Raw genomic sequence first — 19203 nt, forward strand, 5'->3', positions numbered from 1 at the left:
ACACGGCTTCTAAATCCTTCAAGGGATGGGGACTTTGGAGTCCCTTCAACCCTTTTGGTGAAGAATTTTTCTTAAATATCCACCCTGAGCCTGCCCTGGCCCAGCCTGGGGCCGTTCCCTCTCCTCCTGTCCCTGTTCCCTGGAGCACAGCCCGACCCCCCCGGCTGTCCCCTCCTGTCAGGAGCTGTGCAGAGCCACAAGGTCCCCCCTGAGCCTCCTTTGCTCCAGGCTGAGCCCCTTCCCAGCTCCCTCAGCCTCTCCTGGTGCTCCAGCCCCTTCCCAGCTCAGTTCCCTTCCCTGGACACAATTTGGTGCCATCTGCAAACTCCCTTGAGCCCCTCATCCCAAAGCCACCCCTTGAAAGCTGCAGTGAGCTTTGAGGTCCAGACACAGACAAATATCCTGGAAAAAAAGAAGATGAAGTAAAAACCTTGTGGCTCCCAGAGTTTGGGAATCAGCTTAATTCCCAGAGTTTGGGAATGAGATGCAAAGTGACAAAGTCTCTCAGGAGGTTGTGGTTGTGGTACCCAAGATGTAACGTTTCTCCTGGTCCTTCCAGTGGTGTCACCTGGATGAGGACAGAAATCTCCTCTCCTGGGAGGCCACCAAAAGCCTCCCCCCATCAGTGCCACAACCACTGCCACCCCCAGAGAGCCCCTTCCCTCCCTGGGCTTTCACCTCCCCTCTGTGTCTGCCCTGTTCCCCTCTTTGGGCTGCAGTGTTTGGGGAAAGGACCCATTTTCAGACAGCCATGGCCCCCCTCATTCCCTGTCCTGCTCCCAGCTCTGTCCTGGATCCTTCCCGCATGGATCATCTGCCCTGAGCCGTTTCCCTCCTGGAGAACTGAGCACTTCCTTATTTACTGTGAGCCTTCATTTGGTCACTTCCAAATTGATCCATACATTTTCCTGCCTGCATCTTTTAATTTCTTAAGGGCTTTTGGAAATTATTTGTGCTGGAGAGAGGCTCCCTCTACTTTAGGGGATCTCCAGTGTCATTTAGCCTCCCTGCTGGCACTTCAGTGGCATTAAACAGGACTGGTGCCAGTGCAACCCATTTGGCATCACCCCCTTGGCCCTGTTATTCCCAGCTCGGTTTGGTGTCTTTTAACCTTAACTAACATTTAAAATCTCTTGCCTCTTTTTCTGTCTGTGTGATTGAATTTCTCCCAGAGCAAATTCTGATTATTTATAAGAGAATTTCTCAGAGCAAATCCTGATTATTTCTGCTGCTCAGAACCCTTGTCTGAAGCCCATTACGTTTCTCTTGACTGCACCTCTCCTTCCCCACTGTCTCCAGAAGGAGAAGGAGCCAGGGCTGTCATCAAGGTGTAATTTCCAAACTCTTTTTTTCTCACGGTCTGTCACCTTTTGCGTGTCGTGTTCAGCCCCTGCATTTCAGGCTACAATTTTCCCTAGGAAATGAGAGTAATCCTCATTTTCAGAGGTGTTCAAGCATTCAGCACATCCTGGGCATCCACCCACCATTAGCTGAGCACAACTGAAAAGTAGTTCCTGAAATATCCAGGGCAATAATTTTCCCGTGTTTTATTATAACTTTTTTGTGTGTGTGTGTGTGTCTTATTATTACTTCTTTTATTCTGTGCCAATTTGGAGTTGTGAATACAGCAAATCATTTCTCAGGGTCAGCTTTTGTTTTAGTAGATGTTTTTTTTGAATCTCTGCAGGTTTTTTGTTGCTTTCCCACTTGTCCTTGGCATTGGGGGGAAAATATAATTATTATCTATGTTAATTAACAAAAAAATCCAGGGCCCCTCTGGTCTCCCTGATGTTACAAGAGCATGCCAGGCTCCTCTTGGTTCACTCTTAAAAGGAGAAATTAAAGAAAGATTATTAAACCTGTATAACTGTCCTGAACCAAAAAAAAAATCATGCAAATTTAATCCCTGGTATGGAAAACCATTAAAGATTCATAACTGCAATAAAACTGCCTAATCAAGTTTAGATTTTTATTGTTTTGGTGCTGCGGTGAACTCTGTGCTCCTTTTTTGAGCAGCAAAATCCACTCCAGGGCACCCCTGATGGATCAGAAAGGCCTGGGAGATGATATTTGTGCACCTGAGTGGGTGTTTCTCCTGGCACTGGCATAATTCCCCTCCCCTGTTACATTGGCAGCTGTAGGAACCCTGGTCACTGAGAATTCCAGACTTTCTGTGCTGCCAGGCACTGACCCCCAGGAGAACACTGCACTGACCTGAGGCTGTGGGGAAGCTTCCAGAATGGAATGACAGAACTGGGATTGTGGGGGTGGAGTTTGAATAGAAGTGTGTGATAGCACAGGGTGGAAAACTTAGAGTTTAAGGGTTTAGAATAGAGTAATTTATATATAAAGCAAGATGGAGGTTTTAGGGTGGAGGCTGCTCCTTCTTCTTCACATTCTTCTTCACATTCTTCCCCATGGGTTTGGGTGGTTTTGTGCAATTGGATGAAAAAATCCACATTGCGGGCATGGGTGGTTGGTTATTGGGTTAAAAGTAAAAATAATTTAGGTGTCATTGCTTAATTGGACATTTTAACCTTAAAAGGCCTTGTAGAGAGAGAGACACAGCTCCATTTTTAGTTTGTTAGAGTGAAGTGCTGCAGAACTCAGGGTCTGTGAGACTGTAACATGGATAAGAACTAATAAACATCTGAGTCCCAACAAGAAATATCATCTCCTGATTTAATCCTGACCCTGGCAGAAAAGAAGCAAAGAATCCACAGGTAGCCAGCAATTTTCTGACTGTGCAATTAAAACTGACAGAGCTCAAAGGGAACCTGAGATATTTGTGGAGCCCCATGGTTGGAAATGTGATAATTTGTGTCATTTGCCTTCCCCTGGGATCCCTCCCTTTGCACTTCTGGGATATTTTAGGTCACTTCCAACACAAACTATTGAACTTTATGGTGAAGAATGAGGCAAATCCACTCAGGGTCCCTGAATGGAGCTGAATGTGGAGCTGAATCTGGACTCAAGGATCCTAAAAGCCTTTTCCAACCCAAATGACTCCATGATGCTGTTGCTTTTTCCCCTCAGCACCACTCTGAGCATCCTTCCAGCCTCCCTGAGCCTCCTCTGTCCTTTGAGCAGAGGGAAGGGCAAACAGGGCAAACCCTTCTCTGGCTTCTCATTATTGCCAGCATTATTTTGTATGGCTCCATCCAGCCCCCCACATGATCTCCTCTCTAAATTTAACAGGCCTAATCTCTTCCATCTGTCCTTTCACAGGCACCTTCATCTGCCACTGATCATTTGTTTCACTTGTCTGGAACTTTTCTCTCCCTGTGTCTCCTTGCTGGCCAAGCAGAGAAGAAAATCCATGCTGTGTTTTGGTAGAGCTGAGCTGAGGCCTGTGGTTAAGCAAAGATAGGAAAGGGCAGTTTCAAAAATGTGGTTTATCAGGGACAGGGTGAATTGTGATATGGGAGTGAGGAGGAGCAGCCCTGGATGCCCTGGGAGCACAGAGGAAGAGGAGCTGGGATGAAGGGTGAAACACCAGATGGGTGCTGTGTCTCAAACAAGGCCAGGCTGTCAGGGAAGCTCCTTGGTTCCAGCAAAGGCCTTGGCCACAAAATGAAATCTCTTAGGGGAGGAAATAGGAGAGGAGAGATGGAATGTGGCTGTCCCAGATGCTGCAGTTTACGGGGTGCTGGAGGCTGTGGTGAGACCCTCCCTGCTGCATGCAGAGCTCTGAGGGTTGGGGCCTCCACAGATGGCTCCTGGCCTCCCAGAGCAGCAGCAGGGACTGGGCTGGAGGCCTTGATGTTCTTTGGGCTTGGTCTGGTTGATGGAGGAGACTGGGCAGATCAGTCTGAGCTGGGATCCTGAACAGGCCCCTCCAGGCTTCACAGACTGGTCCTCACTGGCTGCCAGCTTGAGGGCTGATCTCCATGCAACAGCATTGTCCCCTCCAATTGCTGTGTCCCTTAGAGTGGGCAGCACCTCCCTGCTGGGACAGGAAAGTGTTATTCCCAAGAAGGAAGCTCCATGGACGTGCCAGGCTCAGTCCACCCTGATTCCACAGGTGGGAGACCAGATCCTGGAGGTGAACGGCCGGAGCTTCCTGAGCATCCCCCACGACGAGGCCGTGAAGCTGCTCAAGTCCTCGCGCCACCTCATCATGACGGTGAAGGACATCGGGCGCCTGCCCCACGCCCGCACCACCGTGGACGAGACCCGCTGGATCACCAGCTCCCAGCTCGGGGAGAGCCTCGTCAGCTCAGCGGGGTACGTGCCGGGGGGCTCTCTTGGTTTGAAAGGACAGGTGTCAGCTGAGGAAGGCAGGAGCCTCCCCTGAAATGGAAAATGTAAACCCCTCCCTCTGAATTGTTAGCATTTTGAAATTAAGGGGCTCTCAGGGAAAGGTATGGGAACAGGAATAACAGTTCTTTAACAGGAAAATTAAAAATATAAATGCAGTAATGCAAAACAATCCACTGGCAGAGTGAGAGCAGGCCCTGGCAGGCTGTGGGTCAGGGTGTGGCAGCAGTGCCATTCCATGGGGGCTCAGCCCTCCTGCAGTGCCAGCTGTGCTTCTGCTGGAGCAGGATCCTGGACAAGGCTGGAGTTTTCCTCTGGAGCTCCAGGGCTGCTGGAGATGGGCCTGGGCTCCCTCTGGGAATGCAGTGGGGCAGAAAGCTGCTCCTCTGGGAATGCAGTGGGGCAGAAAGCTGCTCCTCTGGGAATGCAGTGGGGCAGAAAGCTGCTCCTCTGGGAATGCAGGGGGCAAAGGCTGCTGTGCTGTTCCAAGGTCAGATTGGATCCAGGTAGGAATGCTTGGCTCCTGCCCTGGGCAGAGCCTCTCCCCATGGGATGCTGGAATTTTCTCAGCCATGCAGGGACACTCAGTGGCCATGAACAGCAGAGATCTCCTGGAGGGAGGATTGGCTGTGGGAGAGATAAAGAAAAGTGCCCAATGCACAGAGGAGAACTGCCCCAGCTCTGACAGATGGCAATGGAACACACACCCCCATTTCCAGCCTAAGACAGGGTTTTTTTGGGGGCGTCTGTCAGCTCAGAGCCCCTGGGAGGGTGGGGATCCCCATGGAGCTCCCCGTTCTGGGGTCTGGCTGTGTCAGAGAGGCATCTCTGGCCTGTAGGGTGGAGCAGCTGTGGACAATGTTGTGCTGTCTGATGTCACCATTGAGTCAGGAACAGGAATGAAGGTGACACAACTCCATGCATTTTCAGAAGGCATAAAAGCTCCTTTATTACAAAACTTCACGTTTTTATAAGCAACATCATTCACCCAGAACCTGATTGGTTCTTAACAACACCTGTCACCCAACTGCTTAATTAGGAACAACACCATCTTTCCATAAACATCACGTAGAACATGTTCCACATGTTCACAAACACCAGCTGTAGAGACTTACTGTAAGAATTGTTTTAATTCTTTACTCTGAGCTTCTTACAGCTTTTCCCAGAATAATGCCTGGGAAAGTTAACTGTTTCACTCTCTGACCATCTTGTCACATCCACAGTCCCTGCCCCTTCTCTTCTGCCAGGAGCTTTTGGCTCTCCAGAGAGGAGAGAAGGTGCCAGGTGCTGTGCCAGGTGACAAGTGACAGGCACTCAGTGCTAACAGATCTTCTCCCTCCTCACAGGGCAGTGGGTGACCATGCTGTGGACGTGGCAGCCAGGGTAAGACATTGCTGATGCCTTGTGAAATTATCACTGCTATTGTGGTTTATTTTCCATGGGAGGGAGGGACCCGTGCTCCTGGATACTGCTGGTTTGGGATTTTAATGGGCCTTTCTCCTCCCATGCTGGCAGCTGTGTTCTACAGAGTGACACAGCGGTGTCCCCTCCCCTGTGCCACTTCTAAGCACATCTGGTGCCCTCCAGCCTTCATGGGCAAGGGGCAATGACCACCCATGGACAAGGACCGTGGGGACCCCTCCACCCTGCAGAGGTGACCACGACTGGCCTCATGGTGGCTGTCTGTGGGCCCTGAGAGCTGCAGGGATCTGTCCCAGCCCGAGGCAGAGCTGAGCCAGCCCTCTCCAGCTCACCAGGCACAGGGACTCACCCCGTGCTGTGCCTGCAGCTCTGTGCCAGCATCTTCTCCCCACAGCTCCTTGCAAAGCACATTGCTTTTAAATGGAAATTAAGCAGGGAGGTTTCACAGGTGGCTCTCACTGATAACAGCTTTGTACTCTTTGCTGGCAAAACATGTTCCCCAGCCTCAACTCCTTTCTGTCTCTGGGATAGTCAGGGTCTTGTCTGGTTCCATAGCCCTGTGCCAACTCTGCCTGAGAGGAAACACTGAGGACCTCCCCTCCGAAATCCCTCTCAAAGGGAAAAAGTCTTTCATCTGCAGCCAGGCTTGTCTCTCCCTGGGGCTCCTTTGGTTGCCAGTGGCTCTTTCTCCACTAGGGTCTGCTTCAAGCTGGCAGTGGGGGCAAATGTGCCTTTTCCACAGGATGGAGAGCTGGCCTGTCTCCTGTGGCCCCAGTTCTGCCAGGGAGGAACACAGCCTGGGATTAAATCACTGCCTGGTGGGGGACAGGATCTCCCCTTGCTGAAAAGGGATGGCAAACTCAACTGGTGCTGCATGAACTCAGAGAATCAGAGTATCAGAGAATATCCTGAGCTGGAAAGGACTGAAGGGATCACCCAGTGCAGCTCCTGGTCCTGCACAGACCTCCAACAACCCCACCCTGGGCACCCCTGGCAGCGCTGGCCAAACGCTCCTGGAGCTCTGGCAGCCTCGGGGCCGTGCCCATTCCCTGGGGAGCCTGGGCAGTGCCAGCACCCTCTGGGGGAAGAACCTTTCCTGCTCTCCTGCCCTGGTTCAGCTCCCGCTGCTCCCTGTCCCAGAGAGCAAAGCTCAGCTCCTCTGATCTCAGCTCTGGAGTTACCCCAACAAGTGGTGACACTGAAAGGCTGATGGGGGGTACCTGGGGGTACCTTCCTCCTGCCATTCCCAAAATCCTCCTTCCAGTCTGACTGCCAGCTCCCCTGCAGGCAGAGAGGGCTGGTGGCAGAGCCCAGGGCAGGGGCACTCCTCGGTCCAGCCTGCGCAGCCCGGCTGGCTCAGCAGAGCTCTGCCCTCCCTCCCACTGCCACCCCCCCGGTGCCCCAGCCCCAAGCCTGTCCCCTGTCCCCTGCAGCCCGTGTTCTACCGGGGGCTGGCCGGCTCGCAGGTGACCCTGAGCACCATGGTGAACCAGACCCGAGTGATGCTGGAGGAGCAGGCGCGGCACCTGCTCAACGAACAGGAGCGGGCCACCATGGGCTACTACCTGGACGAGTACAAGGAGGGCAACATCTCCGTGGATGCTCTGGTCATGGCCCTCTTCGAGCTGCTCAACACACACGCCAAGGTGAGGCCCTCACCGGGGCAGGGACAGCTTCTTGGGGCTGGTGGCTGAGCAGAGTCACTGCCACGCTGTGGGCATTGTCACCGTGTGGTGCCTCCAAGGTGATCTGCTCAGGGAAAGGGGGAGGGCATGGGAGCCAAATCCACATTATCATGGAACCAGCACGGAATTTCACGCTGGTTTGGGTTGGAAGGGACCTTAAAAATCACCTTGTTCCAGTCCTGCCATGAGCAGGGACACCTTCCACTACCCGAGGATGCTCCAAGCCCTGTCCAGCCTGGCCTTGGGCACTGCCAGGGATCCAGGGGCAGCCACAGCTGCTCTGGGCACCCTGTGCCAGGGCCATTCTGGGGGATGCAGGCTGGTGTTCAATGGCAGAGGAGCTTCTGGTAATGTTTAGGACCAAACCTCCTCCATCCCTGCCAGTACATCCCATTGCCACTGCTGACCATGGTGGGAGGGAGACCCCCAGCTTCCCTGGAATGTGATTGTGCTCCAACCTGGCTCTGGCTCTGTGTGCCTGGCCAGTTCTCGCTGCTCTCCGAGGTGCGGGGGGTGATCTCCCCACAAGACCTCGACCGCTTCGACAACCTGGTGCTGAAGAGGGAGATCGAGTCCATGAAGGCCCGGCAGCCCGCGGGGCCCAGCACCGACTCCTACTCCATGATGTCCTACAGCGACACCGTCTCGTCCTCCAGCAGCCACTTCACTGCCACCACCGTCAGCTCGGCCCGGGTAGGTCCCTCCTGCCTGATCCCCTTCCTTCCAGCACCTCCTCCTGGCAATCCTACAGCAGCCTGCTTTCCCTGAGTGCTGTAAAGCCATCTCCTCACCCCACAGCGAGCCCCGTCCAGCCTCCCCCACGGGTTCCCCAAAGCTGTGATTTTCCTGTGCGCTCTGGGTGATTTGTAGGTGATGCCATGAGGTGCTGGGTGTCTCTGTGCCCCTGACACGGGGGTGCTGCGTGTCCCTTTGATGCCTTGTGAGGCATCTGCCCTAGAGCAGAGACTGGGCAGAGCTAAAGAATAAAGCAGGGATTTATTCAAAGGCCTCCATGGATCCACCTTGGGCAGCACCAGAGCCCAGCCAGGGCTGCACCCAAGATGAACCAAAATGGTCCCAAAATGCACGAGCGCTCCCGGGGGCTCTCACTGGGATCAGCTCTGCTCCATTTGCACCTTGCAGTTCATTGTCCCATTCCAGCTTTAGCCCATGCACTCCCATCCTGCTTGTTTTTCTCTCTCCAGCCCACGCTGTTTGTGCTCCTGGGCCTGAGCTTTGGATCATTTGTCCTTGGTGCCCAGCTGGAGCAGGAATTGTTTTGTCTCCCTGCTCTGTGCACAGAGCTCTCCATCCCCTGATGTGAAGCCCAGACCCACAGACTAAAGCAGCTCAGAATGTGAAAAATAGAAAATCTAAAACCTGAGGCAACACCTTCATCCCAGTGAGGGACAGAGCCTGCCTTGCTTCCAGAATTCCACTGGAGCTGCATCCCCACAGAGATCCCAGCAATGCCCACTGCCGTGCCATGCCTGCTGCTGTTCACCAGCTCTTAAATCACCCCCTAAGGATGCTGGCTGCCTGCTCCCCATCCCAGTGGGAGCCACAGTGGCCAGGCAGCTGCATCCCATTCCCACCCACTCTCAGCACTCAGCAGCAGCAGCACTCCCACATCTCTGCCAGGCCTCTGTCGCACGCACCGTCTAATTAAGTTACTGTAATCACCTCAGACTGTGCAGGCACACAGCCCCCAAATTAATTTCCTCGCCATAAAATGCCTTTCATCATAAATGCATTAGTAACCCTGGAAATTAAACCCTTCATGGAAAGAAGGAGGAACAATGGGCTCTGTGCTCAGCGAGGAAAGCAGCCCACGGTGGTGGGATGGGGCTGTGGAGGGTCCACCCAGCACAGCCCGTGGGGGAGAGGGGAGGGGGCTCTCCTGGGGCTCTGCCTGCCTGTGAGAGACCTCAGGGAGTGTCAGAGCATCAGAGCTGTGCTTTTGTCCTGTTAAATCCACAAGTGCCCACAGGAAAGACACCTGCCCAGGTCAGGAGGGATTTCAGTGAGATCCTTTCTGGATCTGCATAAACAAAGTGAGTTTTGCTCTTCTCTCCGAGGAGCTGCTGGGAAATTTTTTCTGAGGGCTGGCACAGGTCTGCCAGGATTGTGTGCTGAGTGTGACACCCTGCTCTCATGCTGTGCCCATGCCTGGGGCTGTGCCACGTGCTCCAGGTGTGCCTGGTGCTCCACAACACGTGCCAAACGTGGCTGCCTGGGCCAGGCTGTGAGCAGTGGCCCAGCCCCACCTGGCACATGAGCCCAGAGCTCAGAGAGGGACACCAGGGTGCTGCTGTGGCACAGAGAAGGGAGTGGGCACCACTGCTTTCAAAGCTTCCTTCAGGAGCACGTGTCCCTTGTGCCACTGCAGGGCCTCCCTGGCCGTGTGGCACCTGTCCCCAGGGCTGGGAGAGCACGCCCTGCTCGGGGAATGGAGATGAACCCATCCAGGATGATGGGAATGCTGCCACTGGAGGTGGCTGTGCCCACTTGCCGGAACAGCTGCCGAGCAAAGAGCACCAGCTCATGGTGGATGGGTGCTTGGCTGGCAGGACAGAGATGGGGCAGGGCTCCCAGACTGCTCCCTCAGCCCCTGCTGCTGTCCCCCCCCAGCACCCTGGCAGGAGGGGCTCCCTCCTGCCCTCCCACCCCGCCCTGGCTGCAGCTGGATGTGGGTTCTGGGGCTGGGTTTGGGGACGGGGTTTGCTCAGCTCGCTGCTTTGCTCTGCACCCTCCCTGACGGTACATCTTCACTTTTGTGCTTGTTTTCCTCTGCTCCCCCCCCCCGGCGCACCCCAGGAGCGGCTGCTGTGGCTCATAGACCTGATGGAGGTAGGGGCTGCAGTGCCTGGGGCAGGGGTGTGGGCAGGGGAGGGACGGGCTGCCCAGGGCTGTTGCAGCTCCTGCACGGCCACCTCGTGTCACCCGTGCCTGCTGCTCCTCCGTGCCTCTGCACAGAGCAGCTCCTTCCCCCAGGCCTTGGTGCTGCAGGGCACACAGGGCTCAGCTGGAACCAGACCCAGCTGGAACCCGAGTGCCACGGACACCTCGGGGATGGGGTTTTGGAGGGAGCAGCAGAGCTGGAGCCTGGCAGATCCCACACTGCCCTCCCTGCACTGCCTGCTGCTGGGCTGTGTGGCTGTGTGGGCATCCTGGCTAAACACAGGAGAAAAACATGGAATGGTTTGGGTTGAAGGGACCTTTAAAGCTCATCTAATTCAACTGCCCTGCCGTGAGCAGGGACATCTTCAGCTAGACCAAGGTGCTCAGAGCCCTGTTCAAGCTGGCCTTGGATGTTTCCAGGGATCCAGGGGCAGCCACAGCTTCTCTGGACACCCTGTGCCAGGGCCTCCCCACCCTTGTTATAAAACACATCTTCCTTCTATCTGATCTAAACTGACCCTCTCTTAGTTTAAAATCATTCCCCTGTTAAAAAATCTGTCCCCATCTTTCGTACAGCCCTCTCCAAGCAGAGAAATGGCACAGCAAGGTCTCTGCAGAGCCTCCTCGTGTCCAGGCTGAGCAGCCCCAGCTCCCTCACAGGCTGCTCACATCCCTGCACACATCCTCAGGATGGGGGAGAATTTTCCTCATGGGCCTTGGGTGTGCAGAACTCCGTGCAGCAGTTCAGGGGGTCAGTGCACGTGGATTGTGTGTGAGAAATGCTCACCCAGGCTGTGGAGGGGCTGGGCAGGGGGGTGGGAGAGCCCCAGGAACCCCTGTGTCATCCCAGAGCCCCTGGCTGGGGCAGGCTGAGGGAAGCTGCAGGCTCCAGGGTGTGGAGCTCACTCCCTGCTCCTGGCCAGGAGGAAAGCACAGGGTCAGGAGAGCCCAGAGAGCAAAGGATGGGACCTGCAGCTGTGAACCCACCCAAGAGCTGCATCCCTGTGGGAATGGCTCTTACCCAGCAGAGGATGCTGTGGCACTCCCAGCTGGAGTTTGTCCCAGACCGTGGGACACAGATCCTTCTGGCTTCGTGACCACAGCGACACCAGACCGGGCCACCTGCCCCATGGCTTGGTGAGTGAACTTCCACCACAAACCAGCAGCCTGGGGCTGGCCAGGCCCTGCTGTGGGCTGTGATTCCATGAAGGAATGCTTGAAGGATGCTCGGCAATGAGCCAATGTTTGATGGTGCTCAGCCACTGTCTGAGTGTCCCCAGCACCTCCTGGAAATCCTGGGACTCCGGATGAGTCCTGCAGGGCAGAGATCAGCTGCAGCCTGCAATGATCAGGTGCAGCCTGTCTGACCAGAGCAGTGGGAATTCCTGACTGTTCTGGCCTTCCCTTTGTCCCTACCTCCTGCCCAACCCTCAGTGTTGGGATGAAGGAATTGATATCCCCGTGGGTTTTGGTTTTCCTTTCCACCACCTCCTAGCAAACCTGCTGCCATCCAGAGGTGCCTTCTCCTCCCAGGGCTGCTTCCAGAGGTGCTGCCTTGCTCCAGCTCCCTGGGATATCCCACGTGGAGCATTCCCACATGCTGGGAATGCTCCTCTCAGAGGATGAGGGTAAGGACAGAGTGAAACCGCTGTGTGGAAGTCATTCTGCATGCTTAGAGCCCCTAAAATCTGGAGCAGAGGCTTGTGGCTCCTCCATCCCCGTGGCTGCATTCCAGAGTGGGAGATGGAAGGGAAGAGGGAAGCCAGGCTTATCCCCAGGCTGGGGCAGTTGTTCAAAACTGACACCCCGCAGGACTCAGGCTGAGTAGCTCAGCGAAGCTCTCGTTAGCAGTGACTGGAAATTAGGGGACTGATTGGGAGCTGAGAGGTTAATTAAAGGTTGGGCTGTGTTCCCCAGGGAGGTGGCAGTTTCTCCACCCTTTAATCTGCAAATGAAAACTGTCTTCCTGTCTGAAAGATGCTCTGCAGCTCCATCACTCCTGCTGGGGACTCTGTTTAGGATAAGAAGGACAAACTGTTTATCTGTTTAGGATAAGAAGGATGAACATTTCCCAGCTGCTCTGAGGAGAGGCTGGAAGGGCCTCACCTGGCCCCACTTACCATGAGGAACTGCAAAATAGAAGGGGTAGAGGAGCAGGAGGGAGCAGCCTTCTCAATACTCATTTTTCAGGGCAGTGCCTCCTGTGAGTCTTTCAAGGGAAATCCAGGAAGGCACAGCCTCGAAACAGCCAATTCCTGAAGGCAAATGTGCTTAAAAGTCATCAGGTTTTATGGCCCAGAGCAATCACTGTTTAATTGCTTTTGCCCCCTGAAGAAGTGAGCCTGAGGAAAAGCAAATCTGCAGCCAGGGGTGCCCTGAGGAGGAACAGCAGCATCAGTGTCCCTGGCTGGGGGACACAGAGCTGGCAGTGGCACTGGGGGGCACAGGGACAGCTGCTGTGCCCACCCAGCGTCTGCAGAGGAGCCTCAGCTCGGGACAGACTGGTCCTTGCAGAGCTGGGGCGTGGCCTGTGATGGGCACAGGGCTGGGGGAAATGGCCCTGGCAGGTTTTAGGGGCATCAGGCAGATTATTCCCATTTCAGCAGTGACACAGCTGTGACAGTTTGGCTGCTGCCAGTCAAGGAGAGCAGCTGGGGCTGCCCCTGGATCCCTGGCAGGCAGAATGGGGCTTGGAACAGCCTGGGACAGTGGGAGGTGTCAGTGGGGGTGGCACTGGGTGGGTTTTAAAGTCCTTTCCAACCCAAATTCTTCTGTGATCCTCTTTGAAAAGCCCCCTCCCCTTATGTTGGAATAATGGAGGATGAAACCACCCTGTGCCACAGGAAGGTTTCCCAAGCCAGGCCTTTACCTGTCACTCCCTAAACAAGCTGTTTCTTTGTGTTCTCATTCTCCAGAGCTCCTTCAGAAGCCACAGGGATAAAAGCACTTTACATCAATGTTTTTGCTGCTCCTCTAATGGTCTTAATTGTCTCTCGTGTCTATTTTGGGACTCGAACATCTCCCAGGCACAGCAGCAGCCTCCAGCAGCTGGGGGAGATGCAGATGCACCAGCGTTTCAGCTAATCAGCTGTTTACCCTGCAATAAATAGCAGGCACTTAAACACAGACTGTGCCCTGCCCCATCCAAACAGCCCTGCCAGCGTGACAGGAGCCGAGCTCAGCCTCCCTGAGCAGCAGCAGCCCCCTCCAGAGCAGCAGCCACTGAGGGAGAGGAGGCTGAGGCTGGGTTTGCCACCAGGGAAGCTGGGGATGGTCCCCCCTGGCAGAGGATTCCCTCAGCAGGGCCGGGCACAGCCCCCCAGGGCAGAGCTGCACCCCCAGCTCCGCAGTGCCCCACCCCTGGCTCGCCAGGTTTGCTCTGCTTGGCTGCATCCATGGCCTCTCCCTGCGCCCATCCCTACTGACAGATTCCCACAGGAAATCCCTTCTGGATTCCTGGAGCTGTGATGTCCTCAAAACTGTGGTGTGGCATTTCCTGGTGACGTTTTTGGACTCATAAAGCAGTGGCAGCAGCTTCTCTTTGCATCTGAGACCCACTGCTCTGGGTTGCAGGGGAGGAGAGTTTTAAATTTCTATTGTCCTTCCTCTTGGGAAAAAAAAAAAAAAAAAGAACAGGTATTGAACCTGCAGCCCTCAGGGCTGGTTCCTTCCCTCCTTCCAGATGCGGCAGGAGCAGCTGATTTGGGCCAGGAGGAGCTCACCCCAGTGTGTCAGGTCCACAGCCTGCTCTGAGCACATTCCTTAGCTTGGGAGAGCCTGTATCCCAACAAAGGCACCCCCAAGGAGGCAAAAACCTCTGGGTCAGGCTGGCCCTGCATGGGGAGGGGTTTGGAGCACCCCCCTGCCCATCCCCTGGCACTGTGCTGTGCTCCTGCTGCTGTGCCATGGTTCTCTCTTCCTTCTGTGCCCTCTCAGAACACGTCAGAGCTGGAGGGAGCTGGGGACTGCCACCAGAGCAGCATCAACACCCTGCCAGATGTGTCCCTGGTAAGGCCCTGCACGAGCTGGGTGGGAGCAGGAGGCAAACTGGGGGTACTGGGTTGTGCCCCAGCTGCAGCAGCTGGGCCGTATCAGCCCCCAGGGGAGTCACTGACCACAGCTCTTCTGGTGGGTTCAGGAGAAGGATTCTGGCTGGCTGGATAGGAGCAGCCTTGTGCAAACCAGAGCAAAGCTTGGGTGGGTTGTTCTGTGTTGGATGAGGCCCTTTTCTGGCCCAGAGATGGGGCAACTGAGAGGCATTTTAAAAACTTTTATTCCATTTTCAGTCTCATGTGACGGGTGAGACAATACAGATGTTATAATTCACTCCATCACAATCAGAAGCCAACTATTTCTTAATTACAATATATTATAAGTGTTTCTTGGCCTATCAGCTGCTCTGCAGCTGTGCTCATTTGTGAGTCGTATTCTCGTTGTCAGAAGGTCAGGAGGGTGTTTGTGTGGCACTGGCAGGTCAGGAAGGTGTTTCTATAACAACCAGCTCCTTTAGCCATGCTCACTGCTGGAGGTGAAGATGCACTGAACCTGGGCATGGTCTCCTACAAACTGTGCTTGCTTTGGCAGGATGATCTCTCCTCCTTCCCAGAGGAACCACCCAACTTCAAGCCTCCTCCTCCTCCCTCAGCCCCCCAGACCCTGGACCCCTCCTCTGCCCAGCACCGGCTCCCGGGGAAGGACAAGCCCAAGCGCCCCTCCTCCGAGTCCTCCCAGTCTGGCCTTTTCTTCGTGGCCCCCCGAAACCCCTCTCCCCCTCCCAACCCCCCCGAGAAGGACACGGTCAGCGTGACCTCCACGGCCTCCACGTCCACCGAGGACTCGGCCCCCAGCGCCATCTACGCCACCATCTCCCCGTCGCCGCGCGGCTCCCGCAGGCCGGCGGACGCCCAGCTCTCCCTGCTCAGCCAGCGCCCCATCGGGCCCTTCCCCAGGGTGCAGTCGCCCACCAGGCTGAAGAGCCCATCCCCGGAGGGGCCCCAGAGCCCCCCGTCCCCGTCCCCTCCCCCGCCGCCCGCGCACCCCGCGCCCCCTCCCCCGGACAAGGGCAGCCCCCAGGCCGCGGCCAACCAGCATTTCATCATGGTGGAGGTGCACCAGCCCAACAGCGAGCCCGACGTCAACGAAGTGAGGCCCCTGCCCCAGGCCAGAGGTGAGTGTCACCTGAGCAGCTGGAGAAAAGCACCCCTGGGGTGTTGGGAGAGAGAAAAACGGGACAGGACACATCTCAAGGTTTCAGGTCTCGTGATGGATCTCTTGATCCAAAGGTTGGAGCATCTCTCCTATGGAGAGTGGGGACGCTGGGGGTGCTCACCTGGAGGGGAGAAGCTCCAGGGAGAGCTCAGAGCCCTTCCAGGGCCTGAAGGGACTCCAGGAGAGCTGGAGAGGGACTGGGGACAAGGGATGGAGTGACAGGACACAGGGAATGGCTCCCACTGCCAGAGGGCAGGGATGGATGGGATATTGGGAATCAGGAATTGCTCCCTGGCAGGGTGGGCAGGCCCTGGCACAGGGTGCCCAGAGCAGCTGTGGCTGCCCCTGGATCCCTGGCAGTGCCCAGGGCCAGGCTGGACTGGGCTCAGTCTAGTGGAAGGTGTCCCTGCCCATGGCAGGGGGTGGCACTGGATGGGATTTGAGATCCCTTCCAACCCAGGCCATTCTGTGAGCACAAGGACCAGAAAGAATTCTGGTCTTTTTCCATTAACTGTGCATTTTGGGAGGGAAAAAAAATCTAATTGTGCCCACACTCAGCTCGGGAGTCATGTTTATCCCAGGAAAAAGAAGTGGAGGTGAGGGAGCAGTGTGCAGGGCCCCATGGGTCCCTTGGAGATGGAGAGGGAGGAGAGGTCCTTGGGGGTCCTGGGAGCTCTCAGAGATGGAGGGGGGAGGAGGATCCAGGGGGATCTTGGACATGGAGAGGGAAGAGGGACCCCAGGGGAATCTAAGGATTCCTCGGAGATGGAGAGAAAAGGGGGATTAAAAGGGGGTGTCTGGGACATGGAGAGGTAAGGGGGATCCAGGGGTGTTCCTGGAGAAGGAGAGGGAAGGGGGATCCAGGGGGGTTCCTGGAGAAGGAGAGGGAAGGGGGATCCAGGGGGATCCTGGAGAAGGAGAGGGAAGGGGATCCAGGGGGGTTCCTGGAGAAGGAGAGGGAAGGGGATCCAGGGGATCCTGGACAGGGAGAGGGAAGGGGATCCTGGAGAAGGAGAGGGAAGGGGATCCTGGAGAAGGAGAGGGAAGGGGATCTAGGGGGATCCTGGAGAAGGAGAGGGAAGGGGGATCCAGGGGGATCCTGGAGAAGGAGAGGGAAGGGATCCAGGGGATCCTGGAGAAGGAGAGGGAAGGCGATCCAGGGAGATCCTGGAGAAGGAGAGGGAAGGGGATCCAGGGCATTCTGGAGAAGGAGAGGGAAGGGATCCAGGGGATCCTGGAGAAGGAGAGGGAAGGGGGATCCAGGGGATCCTGGAGAAGGAGAGGGAAGCGGATCCAGGGGGATCCTGGAGAAGGAGAGGGAAGGGGATCCAGGGGATCCTGGAGAAGGAGAGGGAAGGGGATCCAGGGGGATCCTGGAGAAGGAGAGGGAAGGGGGATCCAGGGGATCCTGGAGAAGGAGAGGGAAGCGGATCCAGGGGGATCCTGGAGAAGGAGAGGGAATGGGGATCCAGGGGATCCTGGAGAAGAAGAGGGAAGGGGATCCAGGGGATCCTGGAGAAGGAGAGGGAAGGGGATCCAGGGGATCCTGGAGAAGGAGAGGGAAGGGATCCAGGGGATCCTGGAGAAGGAGAGGGAAGGGGATCCAGGGGTTCCTGGAGAAGGAGAGGGAAGGGGATCCAGGGGTTCCTGGAGAAGGAGAGGGAAGGGGATCCGGGGCAGTCCGGGGGTCCCGGAGCGCTCCCGCCCCCCCGCGCTGCGGCAGCGACACGAGTGGCAATGTCGCCCTCGTGTGGCGCAGCGCCGTCACTGCAGCCAGCCCGTTGCCCGCAGGTTGATGCGGGTGCATTAATGCAGCGCCGCCGCTGCTCCTGACATTTCCAGCGTCCGTCTGCGCTTGGTCTTCATCCTCAAAGGGCAGAAAGCTCCTACATGGCAGCACCTCTTCACTTGGCTTGGTCCCTGTCTCCTCCCAGCCCCTGTTGTGGAGCATGGGCTGCATAACCTGGCCTCCAGCAGGGTCCCTGAATTCATCACTCTCTCCCTCCATCTCAGTTTGGGATCTGGGCTGGATTCCAGACCAGAGTTTTAGGTCACTTGTCTCCGGATGCTGCCTGTGCACAGCTCTGCTCTTCTGACAGCAGGGTGCGGTGAGGTTGGGGTCAATCTCTTCTCCCAGGAAGCAGGACAAGAGGAGATGGCCTCAAGCTGTGTCAAGGCAGCTTCACATTGGATATTTTCCCAATATCTTCACTGAAAGAGTGGTCAGACATTGAGAGAGGCTGCCCAGGGCAGTGGTGGAGATCCTGTCCCAGAAAGAATCTAAAAGCCGTGTAGATGTGGCACTTGGGGACATGGCTTTGAAGTGACCTTGGCAGTGCTGGTCTTGTGGTTGGACTCGATGACCCGAGAGGCCTTTTCCCACCTAAGCAGTTCCATGGTTCTGCAGGGCTGTGCTTGGGAGCCTTGCTCTGCAGCCCCGGTGTGAATGCCAGGGAGGCTGCCCAGCCCTGGCAGTGGGAGCTGCCCTCGCCCCGTGGCCCCGGCCCTGGCGCTGCCCGCCCGCTAACGCCGCGTCTCTCCCCAGCCTCCACGCTCTCCCAGCTGTCGGACAGCGGGCAGACCCTCAGCGAGGACAGCGGGGTGGACATCGGGGAGGTCGAGACGAGCGGCAAGGACAAGAGCCGGCAGCCAGGCCCCGGGAAAAGCCGGAGCCCCAAGGAGGCCGCGAGGAGCGAGGGGGCAGCAGAAGGGGCCTCCAAGCCGGTGAGGGGGGGCCTGGGGTGCTGCTCTGTGTGGGAGGGGGCACCCAGGGCTGTGCCCCACTGCCTTGGCCAGGGTTCCCCTCCCTCTGCCCACAGGCAGCAACCACTGTCCGTGCTTAGCTGGGCTATTTCTCCTCTCTGCTGAGGCCAGTCAGTTCTCTGGGGGGTTGAGCTGTGGGGAAAGGGGTCAGGAGTGGCTGAGAGGGGCACTGTAGGGCTGATCCACTCTGTCCTGGGTAAATCCATCCCTCCCAGGTCCAGCCAGCAGCTAGCTGGGGCATGGGAGAATTCCTGGCTCTAAAGGGACATCCACAAGCCGCATGAGTGAAGTCACCTGTCACCCAAAGGGAAGGTGGCAGAGGGTGTCAGACATAACTCCGAGGGTTTCTGGTGGTGGTGAGGCTGAGGGACGCAAGCAGGCAGGCAGAAAGCTGCTCTGCTCCTTCCCGAACCCTTCCAGACCTGCCCACAGTTGGGATTTTAGATCTGTCAGGAGTCAGAAAGCACCTGCAGGGCTGTGTCTGTCCCTCTGTGGTGGCAGCCAGAGTGTCCCTGCATGCTGTGGGGCCTGGCCGAGGGAGCACGGCTGGCACACGGTGTCCAGGCCCCTTTGGCAATGCTGCCATCTGTCCCCACAGCCAGGGCTCCTGGAGCCCACGTCGTGTCTGATCCGGGTGTCCAAGAGCGCTCCCACCTTGGGCATCGCCATCGAGGGCGGCGCGAACACGCGGCAGCCGCTGCCCCGCATCGTCACCATCCAGGTAGGGCGGGCTGGCATGGGACAGCTCCGGGCACGTCCCAGCCCTCTCCTCCCTGGGCACGCTGGGGAAAGCCCTGCAGCTGTGGCCAGGGGGATTTTGGGGGTTTGTCCCCCCCTACAGCCCTGCACCTCCCCAGGCACCGTTCCGCCGTGCTGAGGATGGCGTTTGTGTCCTGTGGATGATCCCATCCCAGAACACACCTCCTGGGAGCCAGCTGTGTGCTCCAGACATCTCCGAGGGGAT

At 56.6% G+C, this 19203-nt stretch overlaps 1 protein-coding gene across 1 annotated transcript in view; it reads left to right on the plus strand.

Moving 5' to 3' along the window:
• Window positions 1-19203, plus strand: part of WHRN (whirlin) — a 52183-nt gene that overhangs the window by 31887 nt on the left and 1093 nt on the right. Inside the window, exons 4-12 of the mRNA XM_053996660.1 lie at window positions 4025-4227; window positions 5607-5643; window positions 7116-7328; window positions 7854-8060; window positions 10185-10217; window positions 14205-14276; window positions 14853-15435; window positions 18022-18200; window positions 18838-18960. Coding sequence (XP_053852635.1) covers window positions 4025-4227; window positions 5607-5643; window positions 7116-7328; window positions 7854-8060; window positions 10185-10217; window positions 14205-14276; window positions 14853-15435; window positions 18022-18200; window positions 18838-18960 — 1650 coding nt within the window. The remainder of the gene's footprint in view (window positions 1-4024; window positions 4228-5606; window positions 5644-7115; window positions 7329-7853; window positions 8061-10184; window positions 10218-14204; window positions 14277-14852; window positions 15436-18021; window positions 18201-18837; window positions 18961-19203) is intronic.

Source organism: Vidua macroura, chromosome 21 (genome assembly GCF_024509145.1).
Source record: "Vidua macroura isolate BioBank_ID:100142 chromosome 21, ASM2450914v1, whole genome shotgun sequence".
Classification (NCBI taxonomy): Eukaryota; Metazoa; Chordata; class Aves; order Passeriformes; family Viduidae; genus Vidua; species Vidua macroura.